The sequence below is a fragment of the Pelophylax lessonae genome (genome assembly GCF_965119305.1).
Source record: "Pelophylax lessonae genome assembly, chromosome: 4".
Lineage (NCBI taxonomy): Eukaryota > Metazoa > Chordata > Amphibia > Anura > Ranidae > Pelophylax > Pelophylax lessonae.
In genome coordinates this window covers 220,118,202-220,135,255 of record NC_138771.1, presented here as the reverse complement: position 1 = coordinate 220,135,255, position 17,054 = coordinate 220,118,202, and the positions used below count along the sequence as shown (strand labels likewise).

Genomic DNA, 17,054 nt, shown 5'->3' with positions numbered 1-17,054 from the left:
TAAAGTTAACCACTTGCCGACCGCTCCATGGCAAATTTACTGTTACTGGGCGGCCGGGCTGTGCAGAATCACGTATATATAAAAGATTTTGCACTTCCACGTTTTGGGCATGAGTGCACGCTGCCATCAGCTTGCTCCCACAGTGATTTTACACAGCAGAAGTTAATCAGCGGGTCCGGCGGACCCAAAGTCTCCCGGCACCCGCTGATTGTTTAGTGCACTGACAGAATGCCAGTCTGTCTATGTCAACAAGGCAGATTGTCATTCTGCCAGTACAGAAGGCATGAATCCTGTGTTTCTGTAAAGCAGAAACACAGATTCATGTTTTCTACTAGTAAAAGCATTTCCCACACTACACTTAAACATTAGCTAGGCACACAACTAACCCTTTTATTTCCCCTGATGTTAACCCCTTCCCTGCCAGTGTCATTACTACAGTAACAGTGCATATTTTTAGCACTGATCACTGTAATATTGTCACTGGTCCCCAAAAAAAGTGTCAAAAGTGTCAGCTAGGTGTCCGATTTGTCAGCCGCAATATCACAGTCCTGCTATAAGTCACTGATCACTGCCATTACTATTAAAAAATAAAAATAAATACATAAAAATATTCCATAGTTTGTAGACGTTGTAACTTTTGCGCAAATCAATCAATATACGCTCATTGGGATTTTGTTTTTCAGAAATATGTAGCAGAATACAGATTGGCCTAAACTGATGAAGAAATTATATTTAGCATTTTTTATTGGATCTGTTTTAGAGCAGAAAGTAAAAAATATATTTATTTTTTTCAAAAGTGTCAGTCGTTCTTTGTTTCTAGCACACAAAAAAAAAAACAAAACAAAAAAAACCACAGAGGTGATCAAATAACACCAGAAGGAAGCTCTATTTGTGGGGAAAATGGACATATATCTTTTTGGGAACAGTGTCGCCACTGTGCAATTTTCAGTTAAAGTACTGCAGTGCCGTATCGCAAAAAATGGCCTGATCAGGAAGGGGGTAAACCTTCCAAGGGTAAAATGGTTAAATGAAAAGGTCAAGACCATTACAGTAAATATAGTGTCTAGATCTTGGCATCTTCATTTTTTGAACTGCAGTGCTGCCACCTTTTAACACAGGAGCAGAGTTTATCTAGACAAATTATTATATGTAGCTACATTTCTAACTATTTTAATTACGATGCTAATGCTAAGGGTCAAATACAATATGGCTCATATCTATAGTGTCTAAAGTTCATTTTTAACCTTTAAAATCAATATTATTACTAATTGTGTCAAAGATACAAAGGTGTCAGCTGGGACCATACATAACATAAAAATGAACTCAATGTATATAAAAATTTACAATCTATGCTAATGTTTAGAAATATATTGCGAACATTAATAATACATATTAATAATATTTATTTATATTTAAATAATTATATTCTCTAACAAATCAAAATGATGTTGCAGGTCTTTCAATGACCATAATATGACTTTTTTCAACTCACCAATGGAGCCAATATAGGTAAGAATATGGTAATTGTTGCAGGATTGCTGGCAACTTCAGTCACCGATGTCACAATTACACAGGCAATGAGAACCACACTCCAAATAGGTAATGAGCCAAGTGGAGTCATCTTGTTCCCTATCCACTGGGACAGCCCAGAAACCTGAAATGGTATCATGAAAATTATAGCTGTAGAAACTGTTAATGCAAATTCAGCAAATTGCCGCAGATCAATGACACATACAATATTTTTTTCCTTCTTTAGGCTAGGTTTACACTAAAATTCAGTGCAGGAAACGCGCATTCTGTGCACGATACCCACACTGTGTTTAAAATGCACTGCCGTTGCAATCTGCAGCAGGTTTCAAAGTTACGTTATTGACACCCCCAAACGCAGGTCACTAATGCAGTGCTTTGCCTGCACCGGATCACATGGTACAAGAATATCATGTAATGCAGTTGCACTGCGTTTCCAAAAGTTGTGCAAGCACTGCTTTTGGTATGTGCAGTGCAATTTCAGCCTATTCAAACTGTACTGGACTGATTCACATATGAATCACACAGGAATGTGCAGTGCATTCCTGTAGAATTCATAATGTGAGACAGGTTTTTGCTTACACATTTAGATGGCTGTTTTTCACGTTTGACTAAATGTAAGGTGTATGTAGAGCAAAAACCCTCTTTTTTGTTTATTTTTTGCTGCTATGTAGACGCAATAGGATGTAAGGGGAAATCTCTGCAAAGTGAGGAGAATTCCCCCCTTAGAAAGTTGTCCCCCCGGCAGGTGTCCACATTGGAAAATTTCTTGCCTCCACTTGTACTGGTGACAACTTTAAAAGTTTGGATTTCCCACCACTTTCTGTCTCTCTAACAGTGGTCATCCGTACAAACAGAAAAAGAAAATCTATCTAGTAGGTACACCTGATGCAATAAAATGCAGACGGAGGCTCTAATCCTTAAAAATTGCATCTAAAACAAAAAAAAAACAACAAAAAATTGCTTCCTACTCTATAGTAAGAAGTGCTATGATTCTACCAGGAATATGTTGATTGTGTAACATGTGCCAAAGTAAGCCCACCTGGGGAAGAAGTTGCAGAGCAAGGACTGCAACATATGTTCCATTTGGCAGGACACTGTGTTAGTATAAGCTTAGCAAACAAGAACTCTCCATTTCTAAAAAAAAAAAAAAAAAAAAAACAGTCATCTAATGAGCACTCTAAGGATCACATGCCAAGGTTTCACTTTTGATGATTGGGTGTATAGGCCCTTATTAAAAAAAAAAAAATCATGTCTAAACTTACATAACTCATTAATACTCTGAATATCAAACTTTGCTGTTTTTGTGTACATACTGTTTATATTGTAGCTTAAATATAATTGAACGTTACTCATCATGTTAACTTCTCACTGAAGGAATAACATTACTACAGAATTAATCTCACAAATGAAAAGAAAAACATTTGAGGAAACTGAACTCATATTAGTAAACTGCTTTGCATCATTATTCTGATAATGACTATAAGACAAAAATAAATTACCTCACATCCTTCTGCTAATGCAAATCCACCACCAACAAGAATACCAATATCCCAAGGCATACAGGCCTGAAATTCTTTCCACGTGATGAGTGGGGCATAGTCAAAAGAATCTGTTAAATGTAAAAAGGATCTCTATTATAATTAATGGAAATAGACTGCCAAGGTCAAGGCAAGTGAACAAAGTTTAAGAACCACTGTTTTCCAGGCACAAAAGTTTCAGCTTCAGGATGCAATAGTACCAAGTTCTGGGCAGGCCAAGCAGTGTGTCTTACCCTAAAGTGTAAAGTCTATTTATATGTATGCTAAGGGGACATGGGTGCTTTCATTATATGCTCATCTACAGTTGGACTGTACACTCCACCTATCAAGAGACTGCAAAAAGAGAAAGGGTTACATGTTATGTGAGCTACAAAGAATTTTGGAACTCTTTTCAGAAAAATTTTCCTTCTTCTCCAGAACATTCTTCTTCTGCTTTGACTCTCAAACTGTTTGATGTTGCAAGAAAAATAAAAGTTGTATACAATATGTAGTTTGGTAATTATGATCCTCCTAGAATCTGCACAGGGCACAGGTCCACAAGTGGCATATGTTGAACATTTCCCACCCATTCCTCAACACCAGATGTATGGCCCACTGATAACATTTTTATATTAAAGTCAATTTACTTAATTTTAACACTGTTATCCAAAATGCACCATGACAACATTAAACCAAATGTAACAAATTCAAACACATTTTTTCCTGTCTGTTTTGGTATACTGTCAAAAGGATTTTGGTAGAACAGCTACAGAAAGGTGGAGCAGAACAACCTCTTAACGGGACTTTAAAGGGCAAAAATAAGTACAAAAAATTATAGACTTTATTTATACAAAAAATGTACAAAGATTAAAACAGAGGAATAATGCGGTTGTAAACAGTTGTTATTGGTAAGTATACAGAGATAACTGTAAGTTTCTGTCCACAGCTGGAATCAATGAGACAGAGAGCACCCAACGTGTTTCAAAATAGACAAATTTCAATTAAGTCTAACTCTAGTCATAATTGATTACTGCCAGCTTATACTTGAGTTCATCTATTTGGCAGATTTGCCCTCTTTGTTGAAGACGGGGCATATTCTTATGTGAGAGTTTCCCGTCTCTCAGTGGAAGGAGAGACTGGGGCTCCGGCAACCTGCTCTGGTGGATCTTTGGCAGCATGCAATAGCAAGAGTTTCATTTCTGTGATTTTATTTCATGCGGTTTCTCACCTGTTGTTCTCTATACATGCGGGTTAGTAAACAAATACACCTTGTATTGTAGTGTGGACTATGATTATGTGATATTTAATATCTGATAATGTACCTTTAGTTATAGATTAATATTTACAACAAATGTATACCCCTGAAGAAGAAAGTTGGACTTTGTCTTTTTCAAAACACGTTGGGTGCTCCCTGTCTCATTGACTCCAACTGTGGACAGAAACTTATGGTTATCTCTGTATACTTACCAACATCAACTGTTTACAACTGCATTATTCCTCTGTTTTAATCTTTGTACATTTTTTAATGTGTATAAATAAAGTCTATCGATTTAAATGTGTAGTTGCTTTTGCCCTTTAAAGTCCCACTAAGAGGTTGTTCTGCTCCAGTGTTCTCAATTTCAAGGGATGTGGACATCCTGTTCCCCTTTAGCATCATTGATCCCTATTGTAATAGCTATAGAAATACGACCTATGGTATGGCTGTTTCCATCCCAGATAGCCCCTTTAAACCATTTTATTGCAATTACATTTTCTGCAAGCAATACAAAATGTTTTAATTATAAAATATTAATATAAAGATTACATTACAAATGATAAACAAAACTGAAACCTGGATAAAAAATATGATCATTAAAATAGGCCTAATAATGTAGTGGGATATAAATTTAAGGAAAGTGGAAATTGACTGACTTATATAATCTTTAAATTTTTAAATTTGTATTTGAAATAGTTTTCCAAACAGTTTGGAAATAGAGGCACCTGCTTTGTGCAAGGACTGATTATGCATTTGGCAAAATTAACTTCTGTGAAATCTGTTCCTTTTTAGGAGAATACTCAACTGTTACTGTCAGTTTTCTTTCTTTTCCAAGGATATGCGGGGACAATAAAGAAAAGAAGACCCAGTAGTAGAGCTGAGGTAGAGTCAGTAGCAAACCCACGGTACCTAGAAATAAAGTTGATTAATAAATTAAAATGACCCATTATGGAAACGTCTCATAGAATACAATGATAGAGAAAGAAAAATAATCTTTTAACAAAATGACTGTATGTGTTATACAGAAAGCTATTTCTCTTTATGGTGAAATTGTTTATTATATTTATTTATTACAGGTATTTATACAGTGTAAACAATTTAGGTAGTGCTTTCCATATATTGTACATACAGTGGGTACAGAAAGTATTCAGACCCCCTTAAATTTTTCACTCTTTGTTATATTGCAGCCATTTGCTAAAATAATTTAAGTTCATTATTCTTCCTCATGAATGTACACATAGCACCCCATACTGACAGAAAAACACAGAATTGTTGACATTGTTGCAGATTTATTAAAAAAGAAAAACTGAAATATCACATGGTCCTAAGTATTCAGACCCTTTGCTGTGACACTCATATATTTAACTCAGGTGCTTTCCATTTCTTCTGATCATCCTTGAGATGGTTCTACACCTTCATTTGAGTCCAGCTGTGTTTGATTATACTGATTGGACTTGATTAGGAAAGCCACACACCTGTCTATATAAGACCTTCCAGATCACAATGCATGTTAGAGCAAATGAGAATCATGAGGTCAAAGGAACTGCCTGAAGAGCTCAGAGACAGAATTGTGGCAAGGCACAGATCTGGCCAAGGTTACAAAAAGATTTCTGCTGCACTTAAGGTTCCTAAGAGCACAGTGGCCTCCATAATCCTCAAATGGAAGACGTTTGGGACGACCAGAACCCTTCCTAGAGCTGGCCGTCCGGCCAAACTGAGCTATCGGGGGAGAAGAGCCTTGGTGAGAGAGGTAAAGAAGAACCCAAAGATCACTGTGGCTGAGCTCCAGAGATGCAGTCAGGAGATGGGAGAAAGTTGTAGAAAGTCAACCATCACTGCAGCCCTCCACCAGTCGGGGCTTTATGGCAGAGTGGCCCGACGGAAGCCTCTCCTCAGTGTAAGACACATGAAAGCCCGCATGGAGTTTGCTAAAAAACACCTGAAGGACTCCAAGATGGTGAGAAATAAGATTCTCTGGTCTGATGAGACCAAAATATAACTTTTTGGCCTTAATTCTAAGCGGTATGTGTGGAGAAAACCAGGCACTGCTCATCACCTGTCCAATACAGTCCCAACAGTGAAGCATGGTGGTGGCAGCATCATGCTGTGGGGGTGTTTTTCAGCTGCAGGGACAGGACGACTGGTTGCAATCGAGGGAAAGATGAATGCGGCCAAGTACAGGGTTATCCTGGACAAAAACCTTCTCCAGAGTGCCCTGGACCTCAGACTGGGCCGAAGGTTTACCTTCCAACAAGACAATGACCCTAAGCACACAGCTAAAATAACGAAGGAGTGGCTTCACAACAACTCCGTGACTGTTCTTGAATGGCCCAGCCAGAGCCCTGACTTAAACCCAATTGAGCATCTCTGGAGAGACCTAAAAATGGCTGTCCACCAACGTTTACCATCCAACCTGACAGAACTGGAGAGGATCTGCAAGGAGGAATGGCAGAGGATCCCTAAATCCAGGTGTGAAAGACTTGTTGCATCTTTCCCAAAAAGACTCCTGGCTGTATTAGATCAAAAGGGGGCTTCTACTAAATACTGAGCAAAGGGTCTGAATACTTAGGACCATGTGATATTTGAGTTTTTCTTTTTTAATAAATCTGCAACAATGTCAACAATTCTGTGTTTTTCTGTCAGTATGGGGTGCTATGTGTACATTCATGAGGAAGAAGAATGAACTTAAATGATTTTAGCAAATGGCTGCAATATAACAAACAGTGAAAAATTTAAGGGGGGTCTGAATACTTTCCGTACCCATTGTATATATAAGCCCCTGCCCTCAGGGAGCCTACAGTCTAAGGTTCCCTAAACCACATGCACACACACACACATACTGGGTTCAATTTAGATCGGAGCCAATAAACAGCATGTCTTTTGAAGTGTGGGAGGTAACCAGGGTACCCAGAGGAAACCCATGCAAACACATGCAGAAATGTTTTAATAGCATTACTTCCTATTAATTTTTAGTTTTGTCCTTATACAAAAAAAAAATTAGTTTAGCACAAACTCTTCGGATAATCTAAAAATAAATGCTATTAATAAAGTACTGAAATGTTTTTAAAATCTTAAATGGGCTTTTTCGTTTATTTGAAATCCTCAGTTACTAGCACCCCTTCATCCCCTATTACAAGATTGTTAGCTAAATAGCTTCAAACAGTTCAGCATTTAGTAGACATTCTACCCTTTTACCTAGGCTCTGGAGATGTCAGAAAAGCCTGCCTAAAACCACCTGGGAAATCATTGTCAATACACCAAGGAGACAGTGCTCCCAGAAAATTCAAAGTGCAAACATTTGTTTCCGCATAGACAATGGCACCAGATCTCTTTATCCTCTTAAGCGAGATCTGGCATGCACATCATTGGCGGGTAAGGTAAAAGAAAAGACAGCCAACTCTCAATCATGTGGAAAAAAAAGTCAGGCATGTGTTAGAAGAGGAGTAGGACTACTACACTAGGGGACAATAAGGGAATAAAGTGCACAGGGAGTGTTTGGATTTTTAAGGGTCACAAGTAACTAGGTAGAAATATAAAGTACAATAGAATAAGTTTAATGATGTTAGAAGTATGGCCAAAGCTTTTTTGGCCATGCTTCTCATATGGGTCACAGAAGTGTACTTATTTCTGATGGCTGATGTCAAAGAACTGCTCCAGGTTCTGGAAGGATCCCAGCCATATTTTCGAGATCCACCCCGATATCTGACTGGCAGCTGGCTCAGCCTTTCATTGAACCCCTAAAAGCCTGAGCCATAAACTCCTACCCCCATCCCCACCAAAGCCCGACATTCCAGAGTCTGTGGGAGGGACAGAGTCACCACTCTTTGTTCAGAGTGGCGTGAGAATGTAGCGATCACCAGTCAAGTGATCACTTGGTTCTTGGTCCTAGAGCCAATGGGGGACAGCTGCAGCATCAGATTGATTCTGCAGCCACATAGGTATAATTGTTTGTTTGTTTAAAATCCCACACGTATCTTTTACAGAGATAATGTCATCAACATACCAGTAAAAGCAGTAAAAACATTTTTTCTGGACAGTTTGCAAGTTTTTGGTTAAAAAGCTTTGGAATTTGGACACTGCCACAGGAAATATATACAGTGCCTTGCGAAAGTATTCGGCCCCCTTGAACTTTGCAACCTTTTGCCACATTTCAGGCTTCAAACATAAAGATATAAAACTGTAATTTTTTGTGAAGAATCAACAACAAGTGGGACACAATCATGAAGTGGAATGAAATTCTGAGAACTGAAAAATTGGGCGTGCAAAATTATTCAGCCCCCCTTAAGTTAATACTTTGTAGCACCACCTTTTGCTGCAATTTCAGCTGTAAGTCGCTTGGGGTATGTCTCTATCAGTTTTGCACATCGAGAGACTGAAATTTTTGCCCATTCCTCCTTGCAAAACAGCTTGAGCTCAGTGGGGTTGGATGGAGAGCATTTGTGAACAGCAGTTTTCAGTTCTTTCCACAGATTCTCGATTGGATTCAGGTCTGGACTTTGACTTGGCCATTCTAACACCTGGATATGTTTATTTGTGAACCATTCCATTGTAGATTTTGCTTTATGTTTTGGATCATTGTATTGTTGAAAGACAAATCTCCGTCCCAGTCTCAGGTCTTTTGCAGACTCCATCAGGTTTTCTTCCAGAATGGGCCTGTATTTGGCTCCATCCATCTTCCCATCAATTTTTACCATCTCCCCTGTCCCTGCTGAAGAAAAGCAGGCCCAAACCATGATGCTGCCACCACCATGTTTGACAGTGGGGATGGTGGGTTCAGGGTTATGAGCTGTGTTGCTTTTACGCCAAACATAACGTTTTGCATTGTTGCCAAAAAGTTCGATTTTGGTTTCATCTGACCAGAGCACCTTCTTCCACATGTTTGGTGTGTCTCCCAGGTGGCTTGTGGCAAACTTTAAATGACACTTTTTATGGATATCTTTAAGAAATGGCTTTCTTCTTGCCACTCTTCCATAAAGGCCAGATTTGTGCAGTACACAACTGATTGTTGTCCTATGGACAGAGTCTCCCACCTCAGCTTTAGATCTCTGCAGTTCATCCAGAGTGATCATGGGCCTCTTGGCTGCATCTCTGATCAGTCTTCTCCTTGTATGAGCTGAAAGTTTAGAGGGACGGCCAGGTCTTCGTAGATTTGCAGTGGTCTGATACTCCTTCAATTTCAATATTATCGCTTGCACAGTGCTCCTTGGGATGTTTACAGCTTGGGAAATCTTTTGTATCCAAATCCAGCTTTAAACTTCTCCACAACAGTATCTCGGACCTGCCTGGTGTGTTCCTTGTTCTTCATGATGCTCTCTGCACTTTAAGCAGACTGAGACTATCACAGTGCAGGTGCATTTATACAAAGACTTGATTACACACAGGTGGATTCTATTTATCATCATTAGTCATTTAGGTCAACATTGGATCATCCAGAGATCCTCACTGAACTTCTGGAGAGAGTTTGCTGCACTGAAAGTAAAGGGGCTGAATAATTTTGCGCGCCCAATTTTTCCGTTTTTTTTATTTGTTAACCTCCCTGGCGGTGATCCCGAGCGTGACTCGGGGTTGATTTTTTCTATCAGGAGCGGTAACCCCGAGTCACGCTCGGGGTAGATGTGCAGAGAGCGCATCTGTGTCTCTTACCTTCTCCTGGCGATCCAGCGATGATCTCTCATTGCTGTGACCGCCAGCCGAGAGTCCCGCCGCTCCTCCGTCCTCCGTCGGTGTGATGACTTCCTAGTTCTGTTCCCTGCAGCAGCAATGCTGCATGGGAGCGGAACTAGGGAGGGAAATTCAAAAAAAAAAAACGTTGCACAAAACACAAACACATAACACATTTTATATATTATATATATATATATATATATATATATATGTATATATATATATATATATATATATATATATATATATATATACCGGTATATATATATATATATGTGTATATATGTATATATATATATATGCACACACACACACACACACACACATATATATATATATATATATATATATATATATATATATATATGTATATATATATATATATATATATATATATATATATATATATATAATAAACAATGCATGAATTATAATCTAATCAATAATATAATTTTATTATATATATTATATATTAAATAATAAAATTATATTATTGATTTGATTATAATTCATGCGTTTGTGTTTCAAATTTATCACATCTGGGATGTCTACTAGACTCTTGTTTTGGTCAGGTTTAAGTCAGTAATTACTAAGAATTGTAGGCCTATAATACAGCATAATTGCAGCAAAAGGTGGTGCTACAAAGTATTAACTTAAGGGGGGCTGAATAATTTTGCACGCCCAATTTTTCAGTTCTCAGAATTTCGTTCCACTTCATGATTGTGTCCCACTTGTTGTTGATTCTTCACAAAAATGAAGAAGATTTTTGTTGAAATTAATGGTCTGATGAATAAGTCTCTTAACCAGTTGCCGACTGTCCCATGCAGATTTACTGTGGCAGGGTGGCTTGGCTGCGCATAATCACGTAGATCTATGTGATTATGTGCATGCAGTTTTGGTGGCGCACGCACGCTGCCGGAGCCACGCTCCCACTGTGATTAGACACAGCGGAAGGCAGACGGCAGGAGGAGCGGGTTCGATTGCCGCCGGCCTCCCGTGATCTTCAGCAAAACTGACAGGAGAGCCGTCTGGTATGTAAACAATGCAAGACGGATCTCCTGTCAGACAGGCAGGAAAAGATCGTGTGATTCAGCTAAGCTGAATCACCGATCTCTTTGTGCCTCTGTTAAATCCTTCCCCCCACAGTTAGTTAGCACAAATAGGGAACACATTTAACCCCTTGATCACCCCCAGTGTTAACCCCTTCTCTGCCAGTGTCATTTATTCAGTAACAGTGCAAATTATTTAGCACTGACTACTGTATAAATGTCACTGGTGTCAGTCCCGATAAAAATCGCTGATCGCCGCCATTACTAACAAAAAATAAATAAAAAGTTCATAAATCTATGCCGTAGTTGTAAACACTAGAACTTTTGCGCAAACCAATTATTATATACTTTTTGGGATATTTTTTTTACCAAAATATGTAGCAAAATACAAATTGGCCTAAACTGATAAAAAAATTTGATTCTTTACATTTTTATATTGTTTTATAGCAGAAAGTAGAAAATATTGGTGCTTTTTCAAAATTGACGCTCTTTTTTTGTTTATAGCACAAAAACGAAAAACTGCATAGGTGATGAAATACCACCAAAAGAAAGCTCTATTTGTGGGGGAAAAAAAGGACATCAATTGTATTTGGGTACGGCATTGCATGACTGTGCAATTGTCAGTTAAAATAAAGCAGTGTCGAATCGCAAAAAATGACCTGGTCATTAAGGGGGTAAAACCTTCCAGGCCTGAAGTGGTTAAGTAACAGAGCTACAAATGCTGATTAAATAATAATGGTGGAATCAATCCTTACTTGGGAAATAGAGTGGACCACCCAGGAAAAAATCCAGGATCTCTTGTAAACCACAGCAGAGCCATCAGCAGAAAAAGAATGAAGGTCATGATTTCTTGATAGCTACAAAATAATGTTTACAACACTTTAGCATTCTTTATATGATTATAGCTATAATACCTACATCTTTGTATTTAGCTTACCTGATAGAGCCAAGTTTTTTGTATTCGTCCAGGATGACTTTTGCAGAAGCCTTTTCTCGTTGTGTTTTTTCTTTGCCACATCTAAATAACTCTTTAAAGCTTAAAAGATAAATATTGAATTACTAATTGTTTCCAATTACTATACATTTTGGACTTTACTGCTGGGTGAAAGGCTGAATACTGACAGAATGCTAAAAACATGTATGTGCTGTTTGTTTGGGGAATCCATTATGGGGCACCCTATTTGGACAAGCAGATATTTTAGGTTTTTATGCTATGGACTTGCTGTACAAAGCTCAGCTGTACTGTTGCAATGTCTTTTTTTTTTTCATTGCCTTGCTAAAAAAAAGTGTAGAAAAACCTGCCTGAATTATTCCTGGGTATCCCTGTCTCGTGATTGGTTTACAGCTGCTCCTACCTGCCCCCTTTACACCTTTTATACACAAATATGTAATTATCCAAATTTCAAATTTGCATTAAAATATTTGCTATAAAAGTCAACTGGTAAATTATAAACCATTTAAAATGAAAGACAAGCACCTCCCTCTTCTAATCTGGGCTCTGCTGTGCAGGAAATTACAAGACAGTAAATCAAAGACATATTTGATATACTTATACTAGCTACAGTATATTCAAAAATCAATTTTAGGCTTTTTTTTTTAAACAAATATATTATGTGTTCCACATATAATGTCAGGAGTTTGAGTTTAATTCCGGAGTGTGGCTCAGGGTTAATATACAGTGCCAAGAGCTGTAACCCTGAGCCACACACACGAGAATTACCCGACAATCCCACTTAACTTCAGCTATGATCCCCCGCCCTCCTCCCACCCTTCTCCCGATATCCTCCCGCCGTCATTTAGCCATCCTCCCGCTGTGTGCTCTGGCCGATGCTGGCACCTTTCTTCCTGTTCTCTTCCCTGCAAGCGCCTTGGCGCGAAGGGGTGGAACCGGCCAGAGAAAAAAAATAAATAAATAAAACAAATTACATGATACATTGTAATCTGTATCAAGCCATTTCACCACAGCTTTTCACACCGAGTGGCTTTTCCAGTGCCCTGCCTGTACTTTTGCTGTTCTTTGTGCCTGGAAAATTGAGAACGTCCATGGCATCCAAAAAGTGTTCTTTTAGCTCAAAAGTGCTTTTAGACAAACTGGAAAACAGTGACAGTGAATCAGAATTATTTGAAGAACTGAGCGATAGCCATTCTTGGGAAAATTCATCATCGGGTACTGAAAGTGATGACAGTGATGATTCCGTGACTGAGCTCAACGATGTGAGAACTTGGTGCTCTATTGACTGTAGTACGGACCAGGCAGCACCCCCAAGATTCCCATTTAGTGGAGCACCTGGTATGAAAGTTGACGTTGACCATGACAACCCGTTGGCATACCTACAATTATTTCTGAACCGATGAGGTTATTGAAAAAATAGTTACTGAGACAAACTTGTACAAAGAGCAACAATTGGCTACGCATCAGAAGTTTGAAAGATGCAGAAAGTGGGAACCAGTGACCAAAGATGACATTTGGAAATTTCTGGGCCTAATAATTCTTCAGGGAGTGGTGGGGAAACCCCTGCAGAAGTGGTATTGGACAACCAATACATTACTTGCCACTCCATTCTTTGGCAGGGTCATGTCAGAGTACAGATTTCCCCCCATAATGATATGATATGATAATATCTCCACTTCGTATACAATGAAGAATTTGATGAAACTACTCATCCTGCACCAAAACTAAAGAAAATTTGGAAAGTATATCAAATGATTCTACAGAATTTCCAACGGAGCTATGTGCCAGAAAGAGACATCAGCATAGATGAAAGTCTAATGGCCTACAAGGGAAGGCTCAGCTGGGTGCAATACATTGCTTTAAAGAGGGCACGATTTGGCATAAAATCCAACATGCTATGCAAATCGTCAACTGGCTACATTTGGAATTCAGTGATATACACAATTCAGTGATATACACAATTCGATCAAAAATGCAACAATTATGGAATGGCAACATCTTCTGTTCTTTGACTAATTGAGCCATTGCTAAATCAAGGCTATTGTGTAACAACTGACAACTTTTATACATCTCCTGAACTTTATGAGGTTCTACTGCAAAACAAAACCGAAGAAGCTCAAGACAGGGGAAATGGTTTTCTGGCAGAAAGGCAAAATGATGGCACTGCGATGGCGGGACAAGAAAGATGTGTGCCTAATGAGTACAGTGCATAATACCTCCACTGTTATTGTAGGCATGAAAAGTAGGAAAGAAGTCCTGATGAAGCCAAAAGTAGTGATAGACTAAAACAACACCATGGGAGGTGTTGACAGAGCCAACCAACCAATGACATTCTACCCAGCAATGAGGAAACAGCAAAAGAAGTACTATAAGAAGATCGTCAGGCATCTTCTTGAGCAATGCTTGTGGAATGCCTACATACTGCTAAAAAAAAAGAGTGACAAGCCTGTGATTCATTCGAACTTCATTTGTAAAGTTGCCGAACATATCTTTCTGAATCACCAAACGCCATCAATGGCTGTAAATAGATGTGGACGTCGTGCTGTTGGCGGTGTTGTCAACCGGGAACGCCTGACTGGTCGTCACTTCATGGACTACATCCCACCAACTGAGAAAAAATCAGCACCAACAAGGATGTGCGGGGTTTGTTGTTTGAAGAGAGATGACAGTGGAAGGAAAATAAGAAAGGAAACCAGATTCTATTGTCCCGATTGCACCGTCAGAACTTGCGCAGTCCCATATTTCAAAATATTTCAAACCCGAGATGGTTTATTAAACCATTATTACAGTGACTAGTAATATCGCACCCCTTGTTTGTACACATTTCAGTGTTTTTAGTTTGATCATATTATTGAATAAAATGTATGATTATTATATTATAATTTATGATTTTGTGTTTCAAACTTTATCATACCCGGGATGTCTACTAGACTCTTGTTTGGACAGATTTAAGTGAGTTATTACTAAGAATTACAGGTCTAAAATATAAAACAACAGATTTTCATGCAAAACAATGTACCACTTTGAGATCAAAAATTCTGACATATTTAGACCGCCAGGGAGGTTAATCTCTAATATTAATTCTGTGTGCAAACCCCACTGCCATTAACATTCTTTAGTCCTATTTCTATAATACACAGCTCTCAACATAATTGAAATTTCCTTACTTGAATCCTAAGAAGAGCCATTGCAGCCATAGCCATGAAAGCAGGAGTAGAATGATACTAACTGGAAGGCAAAGCACGAACCACGTTCCAAAATTAATTTCTGTACACTTAGGATAGCGCCTAAAAATAAACCAGCAGACAAATGATAATGCCACCTTTTGTTAAATAGGATTAGACAAAATGACAACTTGATTAATGCAGCTTATGTCAGGATGGATAATCATTTTAAGGAAACACCATTTACTAAGGTAGCAGAAGTGATGTTAAACCTGAACTCCAGGCACAAAACTTTTATTCAAATGTATCTCCCAATAGCTACAAAAGGATAGAAGCTTGATTTGTGTGCAAACCCATGTAAAACAACAGTGACATCATCACCATGCTGCCCATCCAATCACGTGCAATCAAAAATGCAGTTTTTCTTTTACTTTCCTTGCTCATGAATTGATATTCTTTGCAAAGTGAAGCTTTACCCCATTTACTAAGCTCTGAAGTAACTGCACTTGCAGAGTGCAACTGCACTTTGCAAAGTGCACAGTCTTTTTGCTTTTAGTAAATCAACCCCAATGTTTTTTTTTTTTTTTTGTCTGGAGCCCAGCTTTAACTATATAATGTGATGTATTAATGAGTAGTGTGAGTATTGTGAGTTGTAGTGTGCATCTGACATAGAGCACTAGGCAGCATGAATCAAATTTTCTTAGGTGACTTATTCTAAGCTCACTTCCAACCATTCTTCTGCAAATGTTCAACTTAGCTAAACATGCTTATTTAAAGTAGTCTGTTAGACTTTTGGATGTTCATATGCAGGAACCAATTCCTTCTAGGAGCTGTGCACTGCAATTTTTAATTTTGAAGAAGCTTCAAGTCCACAATATCCTTGCAGAAATGACTGGTTCAAAATAAAACTCATAATTTACAGCTATCAGTAAATAACTGGTGTTTGTGTATGCATGGAGGAGGTGGGGGTGGGGGTAGGTGTAGTTGGGCACTTCTGGGCTATAGCAGATATGGATAACAACATTGATGCAATTTTTTTTTTTTTAATTTTTAGCACTGGTTCTACATTGTACATGATGTTGGCCCCAGGAAACAGTCACATGATTGCCAATAAGAGTGAATTTGGAGAAGTGGTGAAAAATCTTAGAGGAGCGAGGAATAAGGTAATCATTCCTCTGATGCTCATCCCCTTTGGACTAAATGACCAAGAGAGGGGAGGGTGGGGCACCCAAAACTTATTTTAAAGGCTGACCAAAGTTGAGCTTTAAATTTACACCATGCAATTTCATACCTCTATTTTCTTAATTTCATTTATTTACATGTTGCATTGATTATTTAATATCAAATATTATATTATTCTAGGTTTGTTGAACTTACGGGCGTATGGGTGAATGCTAAAGTTTATACTTACGTTTGAAACTGTTCAGCGAATATCAAGTTAGTAGATGTACCAGTAATTGTGGTCAGGCCACCAACTGTGGATGAATAGGCAATACACAAGCACATCGCTTTGCACATCATATGATTCTTTTTGCTTCTGTATTTGTTTTCTGAAACTGATTGAGTCTGTGTTGAAAACAAAGACAAAGACTACCTGTAAATTACCTTTCTATGAAATGTATTTTATATTTATATTTTATATTTTATACTCTTTAATGCAATAAGTCTTAAACTCTTCCGTGAAAAAGTATACTCATTCATATGTTCTGTGTATTATGAAAAAAAAAGGGCACTCCTTGTTTTCCATTGGCTTCTGGAGATTTCTGGCACCTTTTGAACTTTACATCTTCAGTGAGCATGTGCTGTCCTTGTGTATTCTACCCCCTCTATCCCACTTCAAAGCTCTTCTTTGCAGAAGGAAGCCTTCTGTCTCCTACCAGCCGTATTGAGGGGTTCCTTCACACAACTGACTTTATATCTTCT

At 38.3% G+C, this 17,054-nt stretch overlaps 1 protein-coding gene and 1 long non-coding RNA gene across 3 annotated transcripts in view; both read right to left on the bottom strand.

Moving 5' to 3' along the window:
* Positions 1-17,054, bottom strand: part of LOC309555221 — a 375,479-nt gene that overhangs the window by 9,994 nt on the left and 348,431 nt on the right. The window lies entirely within an intron of this gene.
* SLC13A1 (solute carrier family 13 member 1) overlaps positions 1-17,054 on the bottom strand; it is a 136,488-nt gene that overhangs the window by 6,901 nt on the left and 112,533 nt on the right. For both annotated transcript variants that reach the window (XM_082257097.1, XM_082257098.1), the window contains exons 9-15: positions 16,543-16,697; positions 15,135-15,254; positions 11,953-12,051; positions 11,771-11,872; positions 5,108-5,211; positions 3,030-3,139; positions 1,493-1,654 (exon numbers count right to left, since the gene is read on the bottom strand). In XM_082257097.1, the coding sequence (XP_082113223.1) occupies positions 1,493-1,654; positions 3,030-3,139; positions 5,108-5,211; positions 11,771-11,872; positions 11,953-12,051; positions 15,135-15,254; positions 16,543-16,697 (852 nt within the window). The remainder of the gene's footprint in view (positions 1-1,492; positions 1,655-3,029; positions 3,140-5,107; positions 5,212-11,770; positions 11,873-11,952; positions 12,052-15,134; positions 15,255-16,542; positions 16,698-17,054) is intronic.